The sequence below is a fragment of the Pelodiscus sinensis genome, chromosome 3 (assembly GCF_052426305.1).
Source record: "Pelodiscus sinensis isolate ZL-2025 chromosome 3, ASM5242630v1, whole genome shotgun sequence".
Lineage (NCBI taxonomy): Eukaryota > Metazoa > Chordata > Testudines > Trionychidae > Pelodiscus > Pelodiscus sinensis.
The window spans coordinates 27,626,114-27,652,893 of record NC_143054.1 but is presented as its reverse complement, the minus strand read 5'-3'; the positions used below and the strand labels follow the sequence as shown (position 1 = coordinate 27,652,893).

The 26,780-nt window shown below is 42.1% G+C and overlaps 1 protein-coding gene across 6 annotated transcripts in view; it reads left to right on the top strand.

Moving 5' to 3' along the window:
• GREB1 (growth regulating estrogen receptor binding 1) overlaps positions 1-26,780 on the top strand; it is a 169,665-nt gene that overhangs the window by 80,498 nt on the left and 62,387 nt on the right. For 5 of the 6 annotated variants that reach the window (XM_089777051.1, XM_089777050.1, XM_089777046.1 and 2 more), the window contains 8 exons: positions 12,128-12,310; positions 12,622-12,768; positions 16,933-17,058; positions 18,741-18,863; positions 20,771-20,908; positions 22,991-23,176; positions 24,140-24,490; positions 25,245-25,373. In XM_089777051.1, the coding sequence (XP_089633177.1) occupies positions 12,128-12,310; positions 12,622-12,768; positions 16,933-17,058; positions 18,741-18,863; positions 20,771-20,908; positions 22,991-23,176; positions 24,140-24,490; positions 25,245-25,373 (1,383 nt within the window). The remainder of the gene's footprint in view (positions 1-12,127; positions 12,311-12,621; positions 12,769-16,932; positions 17,059-18,740; positions 18,864-20,770; positions 20,909-22,990; positions 23,177-24,139; positions 24,491-25,244; positions 25,374-26,780) is intronic. The other variant, XM_089777049.1, reaches the window with a different exon arrangement.

The following is a 26,780-nucleotide window of genomic DNA, read 5'->3' as shown; positions in this document are numbered from 1 at the left end:
TATTTGAACAGTCCCTCGAACAATGAGGCTCAGCTCCCAGTTAGACTTTGGATGCTGCTGCAGTATATACCGGTATATGTGTATGTATAAATAAAAATAAGACTTACAAACAGAGTTTGAATTTGACACATAAGCAGACGTTATTGTGTGTCTGTCTTTGGTCTTAAAATAGAAAATATTTCATGACAAGAATAGCAGGGAAAACAGAAATTCTGTTATCCATCAGTTTAGGTATTTTGCCCCTCAGGTGTAATTAGGTTCTCGTAGCAATGGTAGTGATTTCAACCCTTCAGATAAGTTATGGACCTGATCCAAAGCCTTTTAAAGTCAATGACAGACTTTCCATTGGCCCAGGCCCTGTATTACTGTTGACAGTTAGTATTGAAAAACCTCTAACATCTAAAATCATATGAATGAATGAACAAATGATGAATATGATAAAAGCTGAAGTAGTTTGTGCAACTAGGTACAGTGATATTTAAATCTACAAGAAAATTATGGGTTTTTTTGGGCATGCATTTTCAAGTTTGACACACAGCCATTTTCACTGTTAGCCTAAAAAATGGTACAGTGCTCCTTGTGTACCTCACTGAGTTTTAATTACTTAAAAGAAAGAATGTTGTCGCTGGGTTTGTTAGCCTTTTTGTTGATCAAGACATGATCCTTGCAATTTCACTGGTGCCAAAGGTTCTGATGTGAACTCCGTTGCTATCGCAATGTGAATAAGGCTGAAAGGCATTTGGGATAACAGTGTAGTGTGAAGGTGCATAATATAACTCCATGTACAGTAATGCCTTTTAGCCTGAGATCTTAGCGACTTGGATTAGCCACAATACAATTGACCAGTGATTGTAAAAGATTTAAAGGAGGGTTGTAAATCAGCCAAGTGTTGTCATTTAAAAGATACAGACAGGAATGTTGTACCACTCAATTCATTCACTGCTAGCGCTATTAACAACTTAAACTCCCTAGGCTGTAAGCACAGAGGAAGTAGTATATTTGTTAATTACATGTTAAACAAGGACAGAAAAGGACAACAAGGAGCATCTGGTAATAACTCACACAATTTTTTTGTGATTCTTATGTCTTCAGTTTGCATATGTGATGCTATATTGATTTCCTGTAAGCTATTTATATGCTTATTTTTTGCTATTTTATCACAAATGAAAACCAATGAAGCACCATTTTTGTGAAACATTTTAGCAAAGCTGTCGAATTATCTCTGAAAAGTCTAGACTAAGCTTCAACCCCTACCCTCCCAAAAAGCTATATGTTTTAAGATCCTGAATCAGGACACAGAAATTGCAAAGGAACACTCCTGAGTCCTATAATCCTAGTCTTGCCTCCATGACATCCTGCTGATATGACCGTGGGGCATGTTTAGGGTTGATTTATTGATTATGTTAATAAGTTGTATTACTCTCCTAGACAGCTGCTCCTCTGATTCGTATGCCATTTATATTTGAGAATGAAGTACATCCAGTATTCCACAGGAAAGGCCCCTTTTGGGAAATGTGGGTGCACCTGCTTCAAGCAGAACCATTTGAATGTAACAGCATAGATTCCTTGCCTCACAACACTGCAAGGAACTCAGTATTTTGCCATTAAAAAGCCTTTTCTTTGTGCCTGGAGATCTGCAGAGTCACTGGTGGGGAAGGCAGTGTTGTGATTGGGGTCATTGTTTCCCCAAGAAATTCATCTAAAACATGCCTCCCCCCAAGGTCTATCTGTTTGTTTTCCCCAGTTTTCATTCCTTGAAGTGGGACTGTGAGGACAAACAATTCAGCTAGTGTCTCCTACCATCTTTCTCCCAAACACAGGAAACAGCTGCACTGATCATTTCCACTCCCATTCCTAGGAGTGAGAATTTCAGTTCTTCTAGTCACTGGCTGGGGACAGAATAACATTGCAGGAAAGATTAATTTGCTTATTGTTTGTAGGCTGGTTGTAGATGAAAGGTACCAGTGTGAAATATTGCATTGTGACTACTGTTGGATGAAGTGCCCAAGGTTTATACCAAGCTCATTATAATAATAAGCAGGACCAAGCGCTCTTGTCTTATAAAAACAAACATGACTTCAGATGAAATTTAATTCAAAGCCCCTCCTTCTGAGGTCAAGGTTAGGATCGTGATGCGGGGGTGAAGTGTGCATAAATGTGGGTCGCAGGAAAAAAGACTAAATGGTGGTTCACCTTATTACAGGCCATCCTTGCTATAAGTCCAAGATACACTCCAATAAACCTTGGACTTACAGCGAAACAACTTAAAGCAGGGATTTTTTTCCCTGGGACTGACTTTCCTTTGTGCAAATTAGGGGTTTGGGTTTTTTTGCACAACTTAAGAACGGGGAATGGGAGGACTATTAATGCATCGGTTCCTATAAGCATCAATGACTTTAGTGTGGAATGGATGTATACCAGGGCAACTTACAGTGGGGATGCCCTGTAAAACATTTGGGAGCCACTGCTCTGTTTAACCACTGAGCCAGGGCAGCACAGCTAGTGCAAACAATCTTCTCCATACTGTCCTACCGATGAGCCTCAGTCTTGACCCAGAGAGTCAGTAATTTTACAGTAAGAAGATAGGACAGTCTTCCTGCGAAGTCCTTTGCATCTCTGCTTCACTTCAACTGACAGCTGGGTGGGTACTTGTCTGTTGGGATGTGGGCAGATTCATCCAAGCCTGTTTCATATAAAGCTGCTGAACAGTTTTCAGATGATAACAACCTTCCGTTGCTATTGATGTAGGTGGATGTGAACTGGTGACCTGGAGGTGAAAGGCTTTTATCCCCGATACTCGATGCATTGATCTCTTGTTCTCTTGTGAAATCAACCTTATGACATAGATAAATTGGGACACCTTACAGCTGCCCTGAATCACCTGACCTTTGCCCTTGCTATAATGTATGGAAGCTATTTGATTTAGTTTATTCATGAAACTACCTGTCTTTCCCATCAATGGCTGCCTCCAGACATTGGCATGTAAATAAGGCATGGGAAGAGGAAGGGAATAGTGAAATGTCTGAGTTCTCATCCTGCACAATCCCTGTGTCCATATATTGGGTTCTGAATAAGGTTAGAATGATGTTTAAACCTGTGAGTGAGCCATATGTGCTGGATGGTATCTTTATTTCACCATGATCTGAGCTCAATATCAACTCCTGAAAACAAAATGAGATCCTCTTAGGTTCTCTTATCAGTCAGATAAGGGCTTACAGTTAGTTAAATGTACTCAGCTCCACTACCATCCTCTTCCAATCCACATCTGCCTGATAAAGGATTCCTTAGGTGCTCTTAATAGTTTGACACAAAGTCATGCTGTGTTATGTGAAGTTATAGCTGGAATATGCTAATGAAAAATAAGTGGACAAAGCTGATTGTCAGTGAAAATAGAGTAACAATAGGGGATGCGATGTGGATAGCTGTGTTGGAGGGAACTTGCAGTAGGGAGATCTTAGGAGAATGTAGACAAGCTGGTGTGTGATAGTGAAAGGAGGCAGTTTTGATTTTTTTTAAAGGCTTTTCAAATAAAAGAACTTATAAAAGTGCAGCTTCTGAGTCCTTTTCTAAGTGAGCGGTCAATAGCAAATGAATCTGAAATACTTATCAGTTCTCTTGTGTGCTGAAATGATTAGTGTCAATTGTAGTAGGTGGTGCTATCTTTTTCCTTAGCATTGTCTTGTGCATTACTGTGTAGTGGTATCTGATCTGAGGGCTTTAAGATGAAGTAGTGAGATTAAGTGGCCTGCATTGTGCAGGGGGTCAGACAGATGATCATAATGGTCCCTTCTGACCTTAAAGACTATGAGTCTATAAGTAAAGTCCTGCCTATGTATGCTGGAGTTGCTGCTTGCAACAAATCCCTGTGATTCTATAAGTGAAGCTGTGTCTACACTACAAAGAAAAGCTGGAAAAGATACGCAAATTGCAAACTGCAATTTGCGTATCTTTTCTGCTTTTCTTCCGAAATAGGCTTAAATTTGCAAAGATAAAGTTCTTGTATCACTTCTCAATGGAAGGATCTTGTTTTCTTCCGAAATAGATGTCCACATTTTCCCTTATGGGTTTAGTATGCAGAGCGCAAACATCCAAGTCCACAGTAGCATCCTCATAATCAGACAGCAGTTTTCTCATCTAGACTGGAAACTGAATTTAGACAAATCAAAGTTGCAGCTGATGCAATTTATAATATTCATAGGAGCAGGCCTCAGTGCCATAATTGCGATACCTGTCTTCTGATGGACAGTCTACTCTGCCTGAGGTTTTAAAATCCAACACAGTTACAGCGGTGCATTCCTGTCTACCAGGAGCGGCCCTAGATGAGCTGCCGGCAACTGGCGCCCTAGGCGAAATGCGCGATCGACGCCCCTGCCTCCAAACCCCTCAACGGCTGTTTAATTTGGCCCCTTAGGTGACTGCCTAGTTTGTGCCTATGGACGGGCCGCCACTGCTATCTACAACTAGTGGGCCACATGTGGGCCTTGTGCATTTATGAATGAGAAGCTGGATATGAGTCAACTGTGTGTCTTTGCAGCCAAGAATGCATTATTGGGGTGTATTAGTAGAAGCATTTCTAGCAGACCTACCATTCCCCTTTATTTAGCGCTGGTGAGGCCATATCTGAATCGTTGCATCCAATTCTGGGACCCTGTTACAGAAATGACATGAACACGTTGGAGAGAGTCAAGTGGAGGGCAACAAAAATGATTAGGGGGCTGAAGCACATGATTTATGAGGAGAGGCTGAGGGATTTAGGCTTATTTAGTCTACAGAAGAGACGAGTGAGGGGGGATTTGATAGCAGCCTTCAACTTCCTGAAGGGGGATTCCAAAGAGGATGGAGAGAGGCTGTTCTCAGTGATGGATGAAGAACAAGGAGCAATGGTCAAAAGTTGCAGTGGGGAAGGTCTAGGTTGGATATTAGGAAAAACTATTTCACTAGGAGGGTGGTGAAGTACTGGAATGGGTTACCTAGGGAGGTAGTGAAATCTCCAACCCTAGAGGTTTTTAAGTCTCGGCTTGACAAAGCCCTGGCTGGGATGATTTAGTTGGGTTGGTCCTGCTTTTGGCAGGGGTTGGACTTGATGACCTCCTGTGGTCTTTTCCAACCCTACGATTCTGCATGCCAGACTTCACCTTCAATGTCTATGGGCTTGGCTCATTTGGCTGATCTTCTTACTTAAGCATCCTCTGCACATACTGGCATGTGTAGCTGCACAAGTGCTTGAAGCCTTGATTTGGGGTGGGACCCTCACAATGTGTGTAAAGGGCTATTTCTTCTATCTCCTGAACCAGCTTTTACTCTGGTTAGAAGTGTGCCTATCAAAGACTTGCTTGACTTTGTGGCAAGATCTGTAGTCACCCGAGGAGATGTCTCTGCATATAAATATGCTGGAGCCCTGTGTGATGCATTGGGTCCGAGACATTTTTGTTTACCACCAAAACCCATGGTCATCTGTACATATTTTTTGCAGACATTATGCCATCACTCAGGTTTCTTGGCAGTGTGGGCAAGTAGGAATTGCAGTCTGGTCAGATAATCCAAAGTCCCTTCACTGGTCAGAGAGCTGCTATGGCGTCATCTGCACTGTGGAATGTATACGTGCACCATCACTTGAAGGAGAACAATTGGTAACTTATCTGCAGTTGCTGTCTCTTCTTTGAGCTTTGTTGTAAACATATACATTCCAAGACCACGCCATCTTCTCTGCTACATTGGACAATAATTTCATAAGCTGTAAGAAAGAAAGGCCAGGGAGATGACAGACATGCCTCTTTATGGTTTTGGCTCCCCACATTAGGAGAGCTGGGGTGCATGTGCCACCTAGTGGTACCACTGGCAAAAGTCACTGACTTGAGTATTTTGGTTGCACCTTACCCTGGCCATAGAATGACTTGGCAGTTGAATGTATATGTGCACAATGCATCTCAGAATAAAAGTTACTATAGGTGTGACGGGGTGAGGTCACAGATGACCCCTCAGGGGTGCCTCCCGGGGTGCTGACATGCCCATTGCCACTCGCCTTCCTGCTCTCTGGGGCTCCTCACCGCCTGGTCCTGCTGGGCCAGCTCCGCTGGTCTCCCCCAGCCAAGGCCCCGAGATGAGGTCCCTGCCCCCACCAAGAAGCAGTACAGACACTGAACCACTTCAGGTCCAAGAAGAGTGCAGTTTAGGGCCCAGCCTCCTGAGAGAGCACTCCCCAGGTGAGATCAAACCCCAAAGAATTAGGTAAGCCCCCGTTAGCAATGAAAGGGGGAATGTGCACACTGACTGCCCCCCCCCCCCCCCCAGGTAACAATCGCTTACACTGGGTTTGATTGAAAACAAAAATGGTTTTATAAAGTTGAAGCAGTAAGATTTAAGTAGTAATAAGTGAAAACAGGCAGAGCAAAGTAGGTTACAAATCAAAAGAAACAAAATCGCTTGGCTAATTCTACACTGAAACCTCGACACAAACTTAATCAAACTCACCCTAGAACCTCTTTTCCAGCTTTCCCTCCAAGCCAGGGCTGCCTTCCCCCTGCTAGGGGTCTCAGGCTCCTTTCTTCAGGTGCAGCCCAGCCAAAAGACCCAGGCTTCTGCTCTCCTATTCTTTTTGTTTAAAAAGTACACTCCCTACCAACCACTGCTCACACTGAAGGACAAAAGAGATAATTTAACAGTTGAGGGTAACACCCTCCATGTCTCTCATTCATACATTTGAAACTCACAAATTATTCCCCACTCCCTGTGTCTAATTTTACACACACAAATGATACATACAACAGAGTAAGATAAAGAGAACCAGTGGATCGTGACATGAAGATTGATGGGATACACAAAATGATTCGCTCAAAACGCTTTTGAGATATGTATATTCATGTCCATGAGTCCAGTTCATAAATCATGGGGGGGGGGGGGGAGGGCCTGTCACAATAAGTAAATTACTAGTTTATCTACTGAAGAAGACACGGACTGGAGAAATCTATTTAGTTTAGGAACAATTATCCATTGATCTGGCACCAGCATGGTGTATGATGGTAACAGGACTGTCTTGCTACCAAACTTACAGAGGATGATATTAGATCATCTGGGGCATGAAAAGTTACTGAGCAACTCATCTGACGGATATTTTGGCTAGGCATGGCTGCAGGTGTTAAAGACCATGTGCTTTCCTGTTTTACCTGTCAGGAAAGGAAGGCACCAGCAAGAAGAGGCAGAATTCCTTTAGAACGATGCCAACTCTGTAAGCCCTTCATATGAAGAAATAGGTTGTGCCAGTGAAAGCTCATGATACCATCTAGATGTTTTGTTAGTCTCTAAGGTGCTGCAGAACTATTTATTGTTTTTTAAGTTGTTTCAGTTACAGACTTAAATGGCTACCCCTCTGAGACTTTCAAGCCCTGGGTGTTCATACAGATTAGATTGGAAAGGCTCATTGCCAGAAACACCATTTGGAAATTAGTATGTGCTGGTAGCGTCTGACACCCCAAAGTATGCAGTTGTGTAACCACTGAAGGATAAGGGACTGTGCAGCTGAATTGATGAAACATGGCCAAAGTACATCCGCAGTGATCAGGGAAGGAATCCGGTTGTTACAGGAAGTTTTATGACAACTCCAGGTAACCAAAGCGAGGACCTGAAAGTAAAGAGAGACAGAGAGAGTAAACTGCACCATTGACTCCGTATGTACAGTCTTTGTCAGTGAAAACCAATGAGACTGGGATAAAGTCACTTTTCTTTCATCCTTGCAAAGCACCCAACCCTTTCCATTACTCTACTTGTGAGGTTATTTTCGGACTCTACACATTCATACTTCCCTGTGACTCGATGTTCAGGCAGAAAGAACTGGCAAGATCCCCTCCTGCTAGGCAGGTGGGTGATATGGCAGGATTTGATTACAGTGACCTGAGGACAGCATTCCATAAGGTGGAGGAACAGATGAGCATGTCAGACACAAGATGCCTGGAAAAAGGAAAATTATGTGCCCATCCAGAAAGGAGAGAAGATGGCTGCCTGACTGGAAAAAGCAGCCTGGAACCCCCCCCCCCCCCGATTTTTGGAGAAGATTTTGTTAGCTTATCCTTAGTGATACAAAAAGCAAGATCTCTTCACTTTGAAGTGCATCAAAAAACTGGAGCGCACAGTCACTAAAAGAAAGGGGAAGGCAAACACTGAGGAGAGTTAATAGTTATCCCAGAAGGATATAGAGGAGGATTTGGAGGCACCCCCAGTAGGTTCCTGTGACTCATAAGGAGAGAACAATTGTAGAGGAGGGATTGGTGGGAGGTTTTTGGGATGTCAGCACAGGATATCTTCAGCAGGCAGTCTGTGTACAACAGATAGACCTGGTGTTAAAGGACACGAACGCTGCTGCCACTGATAATCTACATCTAGCTATGGATGAGCTGTCAGTGACTGAATGATGGGCAGACCAACACAGAAACCTTCATGGATGGCAAACAACCTGGGTTCCTAGGAGTTACTGTTTTTAAATTCTTATTTAACTACCGGCGGGGAAGTTATAATGATTAGTGTAGACAGCAACTCTAGCAGTCTGTGGTGCTATGTCTTTATCATAGTGTTAAAGTGTTGTGTTGTATGTTGTTGATCTGACCTGTGGGGTTAACAGAAAGTTTGGTTTTGCCTGCTTCTGCTGGAGTTGGTAATTGCAGTCAACTCCCAGTTGGTACTCCAATAAATCCCCAGGGGTCCAGAAGTGAGCGTTACCACACTATGCTGGTCTACACTAGGAATTTACATATCTCTTAAGGTTGTGAAAAATCCATGCCCACGAGAGGCATAGTTATACCAACCTAGACCTGGTGTAGACAGTGTGAGGTCTATGAAGTAATTCTTCTGTCAACCTAGCTACCGCCTCTTGGGAAGGTGGATAGCTTATGCTGGTGGGAGAATCACTCCTGTGGGCATAGGTAGTCTGCACACTGAAGCAGTACAGCTGCAGCTGCACCACTGTAGAAACTTAAGTGTAGATGAGCCTTAAATGAAGATTAGGTTTCCTAATGAATCTCACATGGCTAGATGCGATTGCTCAGCATGGCCATATACTACTGCAGAACCTTTCGGTGCTGTCACTGCTAGTCTGAGTGTGGCCCAGGTTAGTGGTCACTGACCTAAGTGAGTGAGTGACCTAGGAAGTTTTGTTGGAAGTTGGTCATGGAGCACAAAATCTTTTCATGTGTACCACAGAGCAGGCACCGCATGGGGGTAATTGATGGAAGCGGCTATTCTGTGGTTCACGTGAAAAGATTTTGTGCTCCATGACCAACTTTCTATTGGACAGCTTTTCTATCACCAGTTTTGGTAGCCTGCCAGCCAGTCTCAGCAAATAAAGGCTAGAACAGGCCTGGACAGCACTGTCTTGCCCTAGGATGTGATCCCTTCTATGGTCAGGCTTAAAAAATATCATGGTTGGGTGTCAGAGTAGGTAAAACTTCACTGCTGCTGGCCATACTTACTGTGTTCTGTGGATATTCTTCTCCAGTTTATGCCCCTTACATGAACTCTGGATCAGGTTAGAACACGTCACACTATACAGCTTTTATCACATTGGTTTTATTTTTGGTTTCCTTTACCAATGCCCCTAATTACTGAAGTAACAGAAGGTTTTCTCCTGTTACTGTTGATTTGTGTGATGCTAGACAGATGGATTTATAATTGCTGGTTTAACATGCAAGCTTATGCAGAATGCTAATTTGTTCTAGTGTCATAAGTCATAGTGACCTTTACTAAGCTATATACCAGAACCTGAGATGTAAGTTACATTTCAATACACTTCAGCTCCAACATATCCCCAGCAAAAAGACCTACTAGTCTTAGATATCAGACCAGTAAAGGATGAATGTAGGCTTTTAGTAAAATCTGCTGAGTCATTACAGGACTAATGATTGTAAGCAAACTGTACAGTACTTTTTCTTGTATACACCTTCTTAGGTATTTATATAGCATTATATTTAGAGACCTGAAAATCCATAGATATCTGCTTTATAGCCATGGCTCAGTTTTTGGTTACAGATGTGGATGCACATTTTGTATTTGCGCAGGCTCTAATTATATTACATTGGCTGTGGTTTTAGTTTATCTTATCTCCGAAAAACAGACTTATCTGCAATTAATTGAAAGTTTAATTTGTGTGAAAGATGTGACTTAAAATAGCCACATAACCTTTCCTATGATCACCTACTGAATAAGAAGCCTCATCTTGTATCCAGTGATGTGAAGGAGAGTTTTGCCATTAACTCTAGTGAATTCAGGATTTGACAGAATTGTATCCCTGCATGGAGAGTTCGTGCAATGCTGTGCCACTCCACACATGGCATGGGAAGGAGTTGTGTCTTAAATTACTCACTGAACCTCCTAACAGACAGGATAGGTGAACAAGAAAAATATGGGCAGACTTGTGGACAACTCTGAAGGACCCGGATTAATGGGAAGCAGTAGCCAAACAGAAAACAAAATGTGGAGATGTATGAAGACTGGGGTAGGAAATAATATTGAAAATATTATAATACTTCTATATAAATTGATGCTACATCCTCATCTGGAATAATGGGTTCCGATACGGACTTTTACCTCCACATAAACAGAAATAGAAGAAGTTCAGAAGTAAGCCAAGAAAATGATCCATAGGCATAAACAAACTTCAGTATAGAGTGAATTTAGCAAGATTTTAAACTCCTGAACTTAGAGGAGAGATGAATAAAATGGAAATGATAGAAAGACTCAAAATAAGAAATGATGGAAAGTAAACTATTCTTATTTACTCTCTTAGAACCCAGAAAACAAGGACAAGAAGTGAAACTGAAAAGTAGCAAATTTAAAACAGATAAAAGAAAATTAGTTTTAACATAAAAGTAATTAATCAACGGAACTCATTGCAGCAATATGTTAAACCAGGGTTCTCAAACGTTGTGATACTGTGACCCCCCTCTAAGTTGCTTGCAACCCCCGGGGGATCAGGACCAACAGTTTGAGAAACATGGTGTTAGACTATGAAGATTTCAATACTGAATCAATACTGGGGTCCATGTAGTTCAGTATCCTGTCAGTATCAGATTTTTGAGAGGAAGGTGCACTCTACCTCATATTAGTTGTGGAATAATCTGTTCCCTGCATTAAGTGTCTTCCTAACCCTACTGGTTAGGATTTGTAAGGAATCTTGAAGTATGAAATTTAATATCCTTTCCCAATTGTGCAGTCCTGTAGCACCTTAGAGACTAATTATATATAGATAGATATAATTTCTATAACTATATATATTATAAATTTCATTCCCAAATGTGTTAGCATTAACTAGGATAATTCTGAATATACTTATCTAGATAAATGTCCAGAACTCTTTTTAAATCTTGCTAAATTCTTAGCCTCAGTGATACCCTGTATTAATGAGTTCCATAATTTAATCACACATTTCATAAGAAAGAATCTCCTTATACTGTTTTTAATTTGTCATCTTTCAGTGCCACCGAATGTCCCTTTTTTCATGTAATATTAGAAAGAAACTGAGCCTCATGGTCTATCTTCTCTAGACCATTCATTCTTTGTCCATTTGTCACATCCTTTCCTGTTTGTCTCCTTTCTAAGGTAAAACTTCTCAGTCTTTTCAGTCTCATACATAGAATAGTTTTAAAAACAAATTCTGTGATACTGCCGATTGCATACACAGACTAGCCCCAGAATTGGTGAAGGCTGTCTTAACTCAGCTGCCTAAGAGGGATTTGCTATGCGTCCTGTCAAAGGCCCTGACTCAGGAGAGCAACTCTAATAAGGGAAGTACTTTAAAAATGTGCTTAAGTAGGAATTTAAAGTTAATCAGGGCCTTAATAGTCTAATAGCCTGTTTCATACCTAGGTCACAGGAATGGAAGGTAAATGGAATTTTTTGAAAGTGGTCCGAAATGAAAAAACTATATTAATAGACAATGAAAACAAGATACATATTGATTAACTGTGAAGCTTAACTTAGGAAACCTGATGGCCACATGCAATTTGGGGGGTTGACTTACTTTGTATTTAATAAGAAAATGTTTGTATTCGATTAATTCTTTATAACTAATACTCACCATCCCAAGGTCTGCATGCTACTGTCACCTCTGTTACCAGATCTTTTGTATTGTTTATTTTATCAGGTTTCTCTGGCAATTGTGTTGGCTGTGGCAAGAAGGGCTTCTGCTACTTTACTGAATTTTCCAATCACATCAATCTTAAACTGACCACTCAACCCAAGAAACAGAAACACTTAAAGTATTATCTGGTCAGGAATGCACAAGGAACTCTTACCAAAGGGTCTGTAATCTGCTGGAAAGGAGCAGGTGAGATAATGAAACTGTCTTGTTAGAGGTCTGGTTCTCGTCTGCAGGGCTTAGATAGCACAGAGATTGGCATCTGAAAAAAAAACGAGACACAGATGAACAAAGGAGACTTTAAAGCTAGGGGATCGCTGAAGTGCAGCTGTAGAAAGCAATTGGCTAATAAAAAGATGACATGTTTGACAAACCATTCGTGCCTACTTTCCAAATATCATAGCAACTGAATCAAAATAGCTCGTTTTAAATTCTTAATTTAAATTTGCAAAGATAAAGTTCTTGTATCACTTCTCAATGGAAGGATCTTGTTTTCTCAGAGTTTAGAGGCCGACAGGCTTCATCCGGTCCTTGTTCAAGCACTTTGTTCCAGCTGCCAGAGAGTTCCGGCCCTGCACTAATCACCACCAATGAGCTTGTTCCTGCCCCAAACCCACATGCTCCTGCAGCTGGGACTCAACAAACAGGTAACCTGGAGAAGAGAAACCCACTGGGTTTCTACATATTTTGTGTGTGTTTGTAAATGAAAACACATTACAGCACAAAATGATTAAAATGTGGATGTCTGGGTTAATTAAATCAGGTAACTGGTATAATACAGGCAGTCCCCCGAGTTAAGTGGATCCGACTTATGTCGGATCCGCAGTTACGAACGAGGCTTTTCTCGCCCCGGAGGACGGGAGCGGCGGGACGCCCAGATGAGCCGCGGTCCCGCCGCCCGCATTCTCCGGGGCGAGAAAAGCTGCTCCCCATCTCCCTGGTCTGCTGGTCAGACCAGGGAGATGGGGAGCAAAGCCTCGGAGGACGCCTGCAGCGGGAAAGCCGCGGCGCGCCTGGGCTTTCCCGCTGCGGTCGTCCTCCGTGGCTTTGCTCCACGTCTCCCTGGTCTGCTGGGGGGGGGGGGGGCCAGGGCGCAGCTAGTGCCCCCTCCCTCCAGCAGATCAGACTTTTCTGCCCACGACGCCTGAGGTAGAGCAGCTGGGGCGCTGCTGGGTTGGTCCCGCAGCGCCGCTCCTCGGCGCTACTGGACCAACCCGGCAGCACCCCAGCTGCTCTGCCCCAGGCGTCCTGATTCAGCCACTGCTGGTCAGTTTCAGTAGCGGCTGAATCAGGACGCCTGGGGCAGAGCAGCTGGGGTGCTGCTGGGTTGCTCCAGTAGCACCAAGGAGCGGCGCTACTGGAGCAACCCTGCAGCACCCCAGCTGCTCTGCCCCAAGCGTCCCCAAGTCAGCCGCTGCTGAAACTGACCAGCGGCTGACTACAGTAAGCCCGAGACAGAGTTGCTCTGCCCCCGGCTTCCTGGAATCAGCTGCTGATCAGTTTCAGCAGCAGCTGACTTGGGGACGCCTGAGGTTCTTAAGTTGAATCTGTATGTAAGTCAGAACTGGCATCCAGATTCAGCCGCTGTTGAAACTGATCAGTTTCAGCAGTGGCTGAATCTGGACACCAGTTCCGACTTACATACAGATTCAACTTAAGAACAAACCTACTGTCCCTATCTTGTACGTAACCCGGGGACTGCCTGTAAAGTCCTAGAGCTGCAGAAAGAAAATGATTTATGCTTTGAAGGCTCTTTCGTTACAAAGTAATTGATAAAAGAGTTAAGAAATAGCTTAATGTTCAAAAAATGTTTCTTTTTTGGAGTCAGTGAGCCATCTCCATAGCTAGGACAAGCCAAATCTTTGAGATTCATCTGTTTTAACATGCTGAAAGTGGGCTTTTCCATTTTGCAGCTGTTGCTTATCTGGCTACACAAGCTTTGGAAATCAGCTTGTTTTATTTTAGTTCGTTCCTCTGATTCAGCCTGTTTTATGATTTGTGTGGGAAACTTGTTTATTGCAGAGATTATGTGGAAGTTATGTTAAAAGCTTCTGTTTTTCCTTTTGATTATAGAAGCATTGGCTTATGTTTTAAATTTTATACAAAGTAAGATCAAGTTTTCATATTTATAAAAATATAACTACATATTCTGTGTTTAAAATATTTACTTTCTGAAGGCCTTGTTTTTCCATTTCCTGGGGTGAATAGGTAGGTGTTTACTGATGCAAAGTGAAATGCTCTCTCTGGGGGTACGTCTACACTACAGCGCTAGTTCGAACTAACTTAGTTCGAATTAGTTAATTCGAACTAAGCTAGTTCGAACTAACGCATCTAGAACTAAAAACTAGTTCGAACTAGCGTTTTGCTAGTTCGAACTAGTAAGTCCACATTGAGTGGACTCTGAACAGGGCTTAATGATGGCCGGAAGCAGTGCCGGCAGGGCATAAAAGGAGGACTTAGAGCATGGAGATGCTGTCTCAGGCTAGCCGAGGGCTGCGCTTAAAGGGTCCCGACCCCCACCCCGGACACACAGTTCTAAGGGGTGCCCCGCTTGCAAAGAAGTTCTGGCTTGGAGTGCCCTGAGTGCCCACACTGGGCACATCACACCACTCGGCCATCAGCCCGGCTGCACTTGCCGCAGGCTGCCATCTGGGGAGAGGGAGTAATTGGGGGGCTGCAGGAGAGCTTCCACCCCCAGAAGCCCGCAGAGCCAGCCCAGTCCTCCCCATCGGGGGCTCGTACCCCATTCCTCCCTCACCTCCTTCCACTTGCCCTTCCCTAGCCCCCCTTCTTATTGATGTACAAAATAAAGATAACGTTTCTTCCAACATTGACTCTGTCTTTATTGAACAAAACTGGGGGAGACTGGGAAAAGGAGGTGGGAGAGGGGAAGAGAAAGGCTGGGAGAGGGGAGGGCAACTAACATGATCAGGGGTTGGGAACAGGTCCCAGATGAAGAGAGGCTACAGAGACTGGGACTGTTCAGCTTAGAAAAGAGGAGACGGAGGGGGGACAGGATAGAGGTCTCTAAAAGCAGGGGTTGGGTGGAGAGGGTGCATTCAGAAAAGTTCTTCCTGAGTTCCCATAAAGAAGGACTAGAGGACACCAAAGGAAAGGAATGGGTAGCAGGCTTGAAACTAGTAAGAGAAAGTTGTTGTTGTTGACAAAGCAAATAGTTAACCTGTGGAACTCCTTGCTGCAGGAGGCTGTGAAGGCTAGAACTAGAACAGAGTTGAAAGGGAAGTGAGATAAAGTGATGGAGGTTGGGTCCATGGAGTCCTATTAGCCAGAGGGTAAGAGTGGTATCCCTGCCCAAAGTTTGTGGAAGGCTGGAGAGGGATGGCACGAGACAAATGGCTTGGTCATTGTCTTCGGTCCATCCCCTCCAGGGTCCCTAGGGTTGGCCGCTGTTGGCAGACAGGCTACTGGGCTAGATGGACCTTTGGTCTGACCCAGTACGGCCATTGTAAGCTCAGGGCTCAGTGTCGGGGGTCTCAGTGGACCCCCTTGATTTTCATGCACACCTGGTCCTGGGTGGCCAGGCTGGCAGCTCTCCTGCCCTAGATGGCCACTTTCCTGTGCCTAGTGCGGAGATCGTGGACGAGGTCCACGATGTCCGCACTAGCCCAGGAAGGTGCCCGCCTCTTGCGGTCCAGGGCAAGCTCCCGGGAGCCGCCAGCCTGGTCCCGGCAAGAGGGGGTGGGCTGGGGGGCATCGGGTGGGTGGCTCTGTGCCGTGCCAGGTGCAGGGTCTGCTAGCTGGGTGCTGGCAGGCTTGCACCTGGCACGGGCACCGTAGCCAGCCCGTGCCCCTTTAAGGGGTCCGGGGCCGGGAGGGGGGCATAGAGTTTCCCTGGTGTTGGCCAGAGTGGCCACCAGGGAAACCTGGGGAGGGCTAGCCTCCCACTAGTTCGAACTAAAGGGCTACACAGCCCTTAGTTCGAACTAGCTAGTTCGAACTAGGCGTTAGTCCTCGTAAAATGAGGTTTACCTAGTTCGAACTAAGCGCTCCGCTAGTTCGATTCAAATTCGAACTAGCGGAGCGCTAGTGTAGCGCATAGGAAAGTTAGTTCGAACTAACGTCCGTTAGTTCGAACTAACTTTCTAGTGTAGACATACCCTGGATTTCCTCTTAATGAGATCAATTGTTCAGTGTTTTCTGAGTGTGATGGGTATTTGTATTTTGAGAACTGCAGCAACTCCATTGACATTTTTATGCTGTCTATCAGAGAGAAGCCTGACTCCAAATATATTAAAAAGTTGAGATTTGAAAACCTAGTATCTCTTGAGAACAAAGCATTAATCCCCTTAGGACATCACTGATGTATATATTTTCAAAAGATGAAGAAACAGTTTTAAACAGAGTTAGGGGTAGTTATATCTACCTATTTATTAATATGACACTGTCAACTGATAAATTAAAAGATATTTGGGAAAAATATAAACTCAAAATTTTGCTCAAGTTTATTTGCATTGATGCAATATTTGATTCTTTTTTGTTAAGGCCCGTTCCTGCAATGAGCTTCCCATACAAGCAGGCTGAATGTGTGGATCTGATTGCAGGACTGGGGCCTTATCCATGTGTAAACCACAAGTAACTCCAATAAAGTTAGGGGAGTTACACTCATGGTAGAGATCCAAGTTGTACCTGTTGCGTTCATTGCTATGAACACTATGGGTCGGGGAGAGATTCTCAGCTGATCTAAATTGTCTTAGCTTCATTGAAGTCAGCCACCAGTTGATCTGTTCATTACACCTTCTGAGGAGCTGCCTCTCTAGTTATTTATTTAACTTTTTTTTTGTGTGTGGCAGGCACAATATCTGATCATCTCCCTTCAACGGCTGCATTAAGTTCAACTGTTTACAATGGCAAAGATTCTCCCAAACAACAGCTGGTGAAAAATAACTTGCCAGCTCTGACAAGACCATCAGTCTTAGGTACCTTTAAATTTTGTGTTTAACCAAATCCAAATAGTGTATTCTGAGGGGAAACTGGAGCATTCTATTTGGCATAAATTCTTCTGTTTCTGGATCAGACTGTTCTCCCAGGCGTCAGTGTAATAATAACATCTCCTGTTCCTTATTAACTTTCAGAAAAAAGGTGTGAGTGATGTCATTGCTTCTGTAGGAATCAGAACAGTAATTTGGATTACAGGTTAATTTTAGGCAATTTTCTCCAAATTGCATTGTCAGCATGCCTCAGTTTAGTTCAGTTTCCATGTTGACTCAGTTCTGGACCACTTTGTGTCTGAAGAAGGGTGGGCACTTGCTCATTAGAAAATGGACTTGCACTTACCTTCTCATTTCACGAAGGAAATCATCAGAGATTAGTGAATTATATAACCCATAGGAGACCTGACAGGATTTGGGGATTTGCAAAAATAAGTGCATCATATTGATTTGATCTTCTTGAAATTGTGCCTTCTGCTATGGATTATGCTGGAAAGATAAGTAATTGAAAATAGAACAAATGGCCATATATTGCCCTCATCTGGGGAGAATATAAAGGACAAAAGGCTATCTTTTTAGTACCTACTGCCTCTGTGCTGAATCTTTAGGTGAATAATTTTATTCCAGATCTGAAGGTGTATCGGTTTTTCACATATATTGTAGTTTATTTTTGTACAGTATCTTTTACAAAAAAATCAGAACTCTTTTTAATCTATAAGACACAAACTCGGGTTTTGAAGTATACATGGGACTAACCTTGATGCAAGGTGTTATGATGTGCTGGTGCCTTTGCACGTTAAAGTAGGGAGAGATTAAGGCTATGTCTACAATGCACACTTAAATTGCATCTACACAGCAAAACTATTTTTTCAAAATAATTTCTAAATAATGGGCTTCTTACTCTGACTTCTGTAATACACATTTCACGAGGAATAAGGAAAATTAAGGGAGGATGTTCTTCCTTTGACTTCCTGCTGTGTACATAGCGCCACAAGCTGAGTTAAGGTACTTCGGCTTCAGCTACGTAATTAAGAGTTCAGTACTGCAAGATTCTGAGCAAAACCTAAAAGATCCTTAATTTCCATAGTCAGAAATGCCTGTTACAGTGCAAGTTTACCATTCTGGAAAATGTTTCTGCAGAAACATACAGGAAAACACAAGAAATCAAAGTCCAGGAATTTCAGCATAAATGTGGCTTAGTATAGTGATTGATAGTGCAAACAAAGGTGTGGGAGCCAGCTGCTCAGTCTCTTAAGATGCCCACCTTGACAAATGTTATCCTATGTCTCTGATTAGCTAAATATGCTCTTTTTGAGCCTTGTATCTGGAAATACAGGGAGTTATATGTTCATGGCTTCCAGGGTAAGAATATATCAATCAATGCTAGTATAGTTTCCACAGAACTCTCAGTGCTTTAAACTAGATTAACTATGCTACAATGCACTGGACCATTCACATTATTAAGGTATAACATAGCACAGTAAAATAAAGGTCATATGCATACTAGAGAATCTATATTCATGTCTGATGCAATCTAGTACAATAATTAACATGTGCTTAGAGCTGGTCTATTAAAAATCATACTGGAATGTCAGGCATATGATTTAACAATTTAAAATATTCCTCCTCTTTGCATATTCATAATTTTCTGAAATATTAATATTACCCAGGCACTTTAACAAATTCAGGGCCTCCAAAAAAGCGCCACAAAGGATGGTCCCCAGAGTCACCCTCATCTACTGAAACTTGGAACCTGCAGCCCAACCCACAGATTCCAAATAGAAATAAAAATGGTAAGTTAGCTGAATTTTTTTTGTCTAAAAGATAATGAGTGAAGGGCGGGATTTTACAAGGCACTTAGGAGCCTAAATATCTATCTAGGTGCCTCAGATGATTTTCAAAAGTACCTCGGTACCTAATCTGAAATTGAAATTGATTTTGTCATCTATTAGCTTTCCTTCAAATAGTCTTTTTATCTACTGTTGTTAGTAGTATTGCTGTAAAAAACAGGACATTAAAAACTTAACAAAATGTGTAATGCTTTTAATTTCCCTTTCTAGGTATTTATAGCAAGAACATTCCCTTAGAATCAACCCCCCTGAATATGTTAATCATAAAATCCTAGAACTGGAAGGGATATCACGATGTCATTGAGTTTAGTTCCCTGCCCTCACGGCAGGACCAAGCACTCTCTAGATCATCTGACAGGTGTCTGTCTAGCCTGCTCTTAAATATCTTCAGTAATGGGGATTCCACAACCCCCTAGGCAATTTATTCCTGTGTTTAACTGACCTGACAGGACATTTTTCCTACTGTCCAACCTAAACCTCCCTTGCTGCAATTTAAGCCCATTGCTTCTTGTCCTATCTCCAGAGGCCAAAGAGAACAATTTTTCTCCCTCCTCCTTGAAACACCATTTTAGATACAGGCAGTCCCTGGGTTACGTACAAGATAGGGACTGTAGGTTTGTTCTTAAGTTGAATTTGTATGTAAGTCGGAACTGGTACATATTGTAGGGGAAACTCTAGACAAACATTTCTCCAGAGCTCAGTTCTATTCTCCCACACCTCACTTCCCTCAGTCCTTTATTCTCAAGCTGAGGTGTCTGCTGAGAAAAGCTGCTCCGCGTCTCCCTGGTCTGCTGTGGGGGGCGCTAGCTTCGCATCTCCCTGGTCTGCTGGGGGGAAGCAGCTAGTACGGGGTTGCCTCACCCCGTTTGTAAGTAGGGATCCGATGTAAGTCGGATCCATGTAACCCGGGGACTGCCTGTACTTGAAAACTGCTATCATGTCCCCTCTCAGTCTTCTCTTTTCTTAAACTAAACAAGCCCAATTCTTTCAGTTTTCCCTCATAAGTCATGGTTTCTAGACCCGTAATAATTTTTTGTTGCTCTTCTCTGGACCATCTCCAATTTCTCCACATCTTTCTTGAAATGTGATGCCCAGTACTGGACACAAAACTCCAAATGAGGCCTATTCAGTGCAGAGTAGAGTGGAAGAATGACTTCTCGTGTCTTGCTCACAATACTCCTGTTAATGCATCCCAGAATCATGTTTGCCACACTGTTGACTCATGTTTAACTTGTCCACTATGACTTGTAAATCCCTTTCAGCAGTACTCCTCCCCAGACAATCATTTCCCATTCTGTATGTGTGAAACTGATTGTTCCTTCCTAAGTGGAGTACTTTGCATTTGTCCTTATTAAACTTCATCCTGTTTACCTCAGACCATTTCTCTAGTTTATCCAGATCATTTTGGATTTTGACCCTCTCCTCCAGCTTGGTATCATCTGCAAACTTAATAATTGTACTCTCTATGCCATAATCTAAAATATTGATGAAGATATTAATAATGAGGGAAAATGCTGATCCTGTGTGTTTGCTGTGGATAAAGCCACACCTGTCCATATTATCTGAGCTTGTGCCAGGCCATTATGTGTCATGCTCATTTTGCAATTTTTAGACACATGTAATACCCAGGGGCTTTGAAATGTAATTGTTAGTCTAAGGAAGCTAACATAATAAGTACAGGCTTTATTGGCAGTTCATGAATCATTTGTATTGTAAGTGCAAAATGAATGGAAGATTGATCTTGAATGCAGATTGCTGGTTGGTGTTTAATACTCTTCATACAATCTTGTGAATTTTTGCATCAATATTGTTATTACTTGATTGTATTAACATTATGAATTAATTCTTAGATATAGGAAGCCTATCATGTTTGACACATTCTGCTGTGATGGGACCAGTTTCTTCTCCAATGGTGGCCTCTGGAGAACCAGTTTCCGTTCCTGATAACTTGCTGAAAATATGTAAAGCAAAACCAGTTATATTTAAAGGTAAAAAAAGCCATTCATGTGTGTAAGAGATGCAAAGATGTGGGCCCACCGTTATACTTGAAGTATACTGGACACAGGTTTAAAGGAAATTTAATAAGAACAAACTCATATAGTATTTTATATGTGCAAATTTTAACTAATTAACTTTATAATTATTAGAAGTAAAACAAAAACTCAATCAACCTCCCTCCCTTAAAAAAAACCCTTCCTAAAACAAAAACAGTAAAAAAACAAAGCTCAAGGGTGTAATTCTGCCACCATTAAAATCAAATGCTTAATTCTCATTTACTGCAATAGGAACAAGATTGGTCAACAATTAAGGAGTCTAAGACTGTAAATTAGTGCATTGGCCTTTGTAAACTTAAATTTGTAATTGGTGTTCAGTGATTACATCTCAGTTTAGACTGAAGTAGACATTATCTACCTCATGGTTCTATCAGGTACTTTAGGGAACACTTGTAGTATTAGTTGGGGTAAAATGGGGGAGTTTTAGAAAGCCTTGCATCTTTGGTGCATTGTGAAGGACAGATGTAAAACTTGCACAGTCTATTCATATAAAATGTTGTCTAGATAGTAGGGCATTATTTTCTTTGAGGTCCAGCCATGAAGTGCCTCGGGTACATTTACACTGGAAAAAAAGATTCATGGCATAGCCAAGGCTCAGCTGACTTGGGCTCATGGGTTTTGGGCAGTTGGACTAAAACTTGCTGTGTAGATATTCAGGCGCAAGCTGGAGCCAGGCTGTGGGACTTTATCTCCTTGTGGGGTCCCAGAACTTGGGCTCTAGTTGGAGCCTGAATGTTTACATTGCAGTTAAATGGCCCATAGCTCAAGCCAGCATGCACGAACCAGCCAAAAGGGTTTAATTGCTGAGGAGATATAGTCTTAGGGTTAATATACACCAGGTAGTATGTAAAATCCACCATTCACCAGTGTGTCACATGCTAATGGTCCACGTGGACCCTGCTGGCATGCACTGAAAGTTCCCTAGTGTGCATTAATGCAGCACTGTTTTAAATGGAACTACCTCATCTTATGCTAAAGAAAACTGAGTGGAAGCAAGGGTCTGCACAGTGCATTCCACCCCAGTGCACTGTGTAGGTGAGCCCTAAATAAATGTGCACTACTCTTCTTTTCAGAGAGGAGGCTCATTTTGAGCATTTGAAACCAACATGACTTCATATCTGCATATGGGACTTCAGTTTGTAACAGCTTTGCTCCCTTGGGTAGGGATAGAACCAAGGACTTTCAGCTTTTAAAACACAGGCCTCTACCACTTAAGCTATCTCCATTAGCTGGTAAGGCCCCTCATTTCTTATCCTCTATGTCTAATGTTCTCAGTCCTTATCTTAAAAATGCTCAGTGACTTATGCCCAGCATCACTAGAAAATCACCTAAAGCTCTGGATGAAGACCATGGCTAATTTTTCTGCTCCTCTGCATTGGGGAACTAGGGTAAAGCTGGTCTGTGATAAGAGCTTTGCTGGAAGCTGATCTGAGACTGTGACATGAGCTCCCACAGGGACTAAGGGCCATCACAAACAATCCAAGTGCAAGGTACACTTCTTTGACCAGCCTTCTCTAACTAAGCACCACAACAGCATGTGCAAAAAAATCCAGCAGCTCCTCCTGCAAAAAACAACCAAGTAAAAACCTTCCTAAAACAAAATGCCTCCCACAGAGTTGTCCCCTGGGAAGAGGTTGGGAGAATGAATCACAGCACACATGATCTTGTGGAAAAAGAGGTTTTTGCACAAAAAGAAAACATCCACACTGCTTGTTTTTGCGCAAAAACGGATCAGCAGAAAATATGCGAATGAGATCGGGACTCATGCAAATGAGTTCCTCATTTGCATATTTTTTGCCGAGAAAACTCGTAGTGTAAACATAGATTAAGGGTACACAACACTTTGAGCCAAGGGGTTCACCTACTGCTTTTATTCTCTCTCTCTCTTTGACTCACCTGAGCACGGAAATATTATTCAAGCTGTTACCATTTAAAACTAGTCATATGTGTGGTGTCTGCACAGTGAATTATTACATTAAATTTATCTGACAGGTGCAAATATTGTTTATATTGCAGGTCATGGGAACTTCCCTTATCTTTGTGGGAACCTTAATGACATTGTAGTCAGCCCTCTTTTGTACACCTGCTACAAAAATTCACAGTCCATGTCTAGGGCTTATGAACAGTATGGTGCTTCTACAATACAGCCTATTTCAGAGGAAATGCAGCTTTTACTAACCGTCTATTACCTTGTACAACTAGGTGAGTTTGTTTTTTTTCACCTGTGTAGAATCTTGGAATAGAGTTAATATATTTTGCCATTGGTGAATAAGGACTAAGATTTCTTAGACTAGGTGCTTTTTATATTAACTAAAGGGACTCCTGCTGTAGTGAAAGAGCTGGTTGTTGAGTCTTGATAAAAATATAGGGCCAAATGCTGAGACGTGTTGGGCACTTACAGTTTCCGAGGGACTAAGTCCTTAGTAAGATTCATTCTATTTCCCATTTGAAATCAGGACTGCCAAAAATGTTCATTGACTCTTGGATATCTTTGTCGCTGATCTAGAGTATATCTTCCATAATCTGTTGGGCTAGATGGCGAATCACTGGGTGGAATTCTGTCACGTGTATCATATAGACTGTCTGACTAGTTGGTTGTAATGATTCTTTCTGGATATGAAATCAATTCAATCCCCATTGTGTATTCCAGCATTGGTACAAGAAGTCTTTGTTGAAATGATAAAAGACCCTGAGGTTTGGGTCTAGAAGATCTCTGCTCTGTATAGGAACCAAGGATGGAATATAAGTGGCTATATGGCAGATTTGCTCCCGCTGACTGGTAGGGCTGTTGAAGCCTACTATGCTGAGGGTTGCTCTAATTTACACTGACCATGATATCTTTGAAAGACTAGCCAGGCTCCTCCACTCCCCCACCAAACCATGTCCTGATCCACCATGTATACTGGTGGGACTCTTTATATGGGGCTGCAGTGTGAACAACAGTCTGGCCCTAAATCTTTTATATGGGCAAAGGGCCTGACTCTGCCATAAACCAGGTGTAACTCCAGCGAGGATAATGGAGTTGCATGTATAAAACCAAAGCAAAAATCAGTCCTCAAAGGATTTTAATTTGCAGTATTTTTCAGATGGGAAGGGGTTTGATTTTTGGTTCAACATCATTTTAAAGTGATTTACAATGTGCCTCCAATGCTGACGTTTCTTTAGCTCCAGACCAGGTCCCTTTGATTGAGGATTTGGAACACATATTCATGCGCTCATGGAGGGAGTCACACCTCTCTGAAATCCGTCAGTATCAGCAGGCCATTCCACAGGCTTTTTCTCCAGTTCCCAGCCAGATCACTCTAATGACGTCTGCCCAGCTTCCGTGGCTAGCAGGGCTGGCAGCCAGCTCTTCCAATGACAGTGTCCATATCATCGAGTGCAGTTACTCTCTCGCCGAGGGACTTACCGAAATGTTTAAGCTGCTCACTGAAGGGAAGCTAGTGAAGACGAATTATGTGGTGATCATATGTGCTTGCAGAAACAGAACATTAGATTCCTGCATTGTGGTAACAGGTGAGATTCCTAGGTAAAAAGCTTGGGGCACACCTGGCAAATGCCATCATTTTTTCTTCTGAGTCAGTTGGCCTAACTTGCTTGCATGTTATTGCACACCCTTGCTCGTGTATGGGTGACCTTGCCCGTGCTACTTGCTAACATGTTTTGCTTGTCAGTGCTTGCAAAAGAGGGCTTTGAGCATGCATGCTAATGCACGTGCAAATTCTGAGGTTGTACTGAAGCCATGTTGAAAATTTAGTCCTACCGCTTTACTTCTGTGTGTGATTGGAAGAGTTCCACTAAGGAGAGGTTTGAGCAACATGTTCACATTTTCACAAAGGTGGGGTTTTTTCTTTATGTTCTTTCTAAGACAGCTGAAGTTCTATGCAGGTTCCATCGATAATACAGTATTGGCAAGAATTCTTGGCACTCTGCAGCTTTACTCAGAACAATTGGTTTGGATATCTATGAAATAACGAATATCTATGGGTACTTTTGGAAAGCAGTATGACTCAGATGAATGACAAATCCAAGACTGTTTCTTACAGTCTTTTCCATATATTGCTTTAAAAACATTCTTCTTGAGACCAATAGAGGGGGAACATAAGAGGGGGAGAAAGAGATGCTGATTTCTGTTACTCTTGTTTTGGGAGATATGCCTTTTGATAGATATTGTTTATTTTATCAATTATGTAGAGAAATTTTACTTTAATTTAAACTGCATTCAAAATATAAATTTAAATTAAAAAGAGCTTTTTTTGTTTTGTTTTAGGAAAGTACCAGGCACGAGTGCTGTCTGAGAGTATGCTTACCCCAGCAGAGTACCAGAAAGAAGTTAACTATCAACTAGTTACTGGGAAAGTGGAAACATTGGGCTCTTTTTTTAGCACCCTTTGTCCAGGTACATAACATGCCATAAATAGACCCAGCTCTAAGAGCCTAAGTCATTGGGAATTGCAGGAGCTCATCACCTTTCATGAATAGGATATATAATAAGAAAATGTACAACCAAGCCAAGGAAGATCTGGGAAAGTACATGTGTTCTCCTTAAGAAATTCTCACAGAATGTGTCAATTTATAAATGCCAATATTTTAATAAAGCGCATAAACATATAGTTAAGTGTTCTGTTCTTGACTGCGCAGGACAGACACATTGATGGTTGAATGTGTTTGATGCATGTACATAATTTGCATTATGAACATGCTCAGATTAAAAGGAGAATTTGAGTACAGTATTCCACTACTGCATCTCAGCATGCCCTCAATCCTGAGCCCTCTAAAGTGAGAGAAAGTAGTACCGAGCTACCAGAAGGGCTGCTGATCCTGCTACTTTCCACATGCAATCAAGTAAGGTGAAGTAAATTGAGACGAGCTGGTACTGAAGACTAGAAAGCTGGCAAGAACAGTTTGCCTGGCATACATCAGGAGCAGAGCTGAATGAATGAGGGATTTTTTTGTTTTGGGGCCAAACAAAAAAAACCATTATTTGAAATGAGTTATTTTGCGGTTCTCACTGAAACAAAATAAAAAAAATAGACAAACAAATAAGCAAAATATAATTTTAGATTTAGAAACACTTAAAATGAAATGAGAAAAAAAAACCCAAAATAAAACAAAATGCTTTTGGTTTTTCTTTTTATTTCCTGTTTGGTGTGGTTTCTCTTTATAAAAACAAAAACAAACAAAAAAAACCCTAAATTTCAAAATGTCATTTTGACACAAAGTCAGATACATTTTATTTCAAAATGGTCAGAATGAACTGCTTTGCCTTTTTTTAAAAATTGTTTTTGGCCAAAGCTATTTGCCAAATTTGATCTGAATTTGTGGATAGTTTCAGTGCCCCCAAAATGCATTTGTAGCAAATTTACTAATTGCTAAATTTTTTCACCCAGCTCTAGTCACAAGCCATTAACTAGCCATTTGAGAGTGATTCTCTTTTCTTAGGACTGTCAGACACATTTTTGTGTTGGTGGTTACTTCTGCTTCAAGTTTCTGTTAAGTATGACTCTTACAAGCACACAGGTACTTCTTTTCCTTGGGCAGTAAGAGCAACCAAAAACCCTCTGAAGAGCTGTCATGCACATCATGTTCACTCTCTGACCTGCAGTTAAGAATCGAGACCCTGACCTTGCTCCGCTCACTCTGGGGCTACGTCTGTACTGCAGAGTGTCCACACTAGAAGGCTGTGTCTAGACTGGCAAGTTTTTCTGCAAAATCATCTGATTTTGCGAAAAACTTGCCAGCTGTCTACACTAGCCGCTTGAATTTCCGGAAAAGCACTGACGATCTCATGTAAGATCATCAGTGC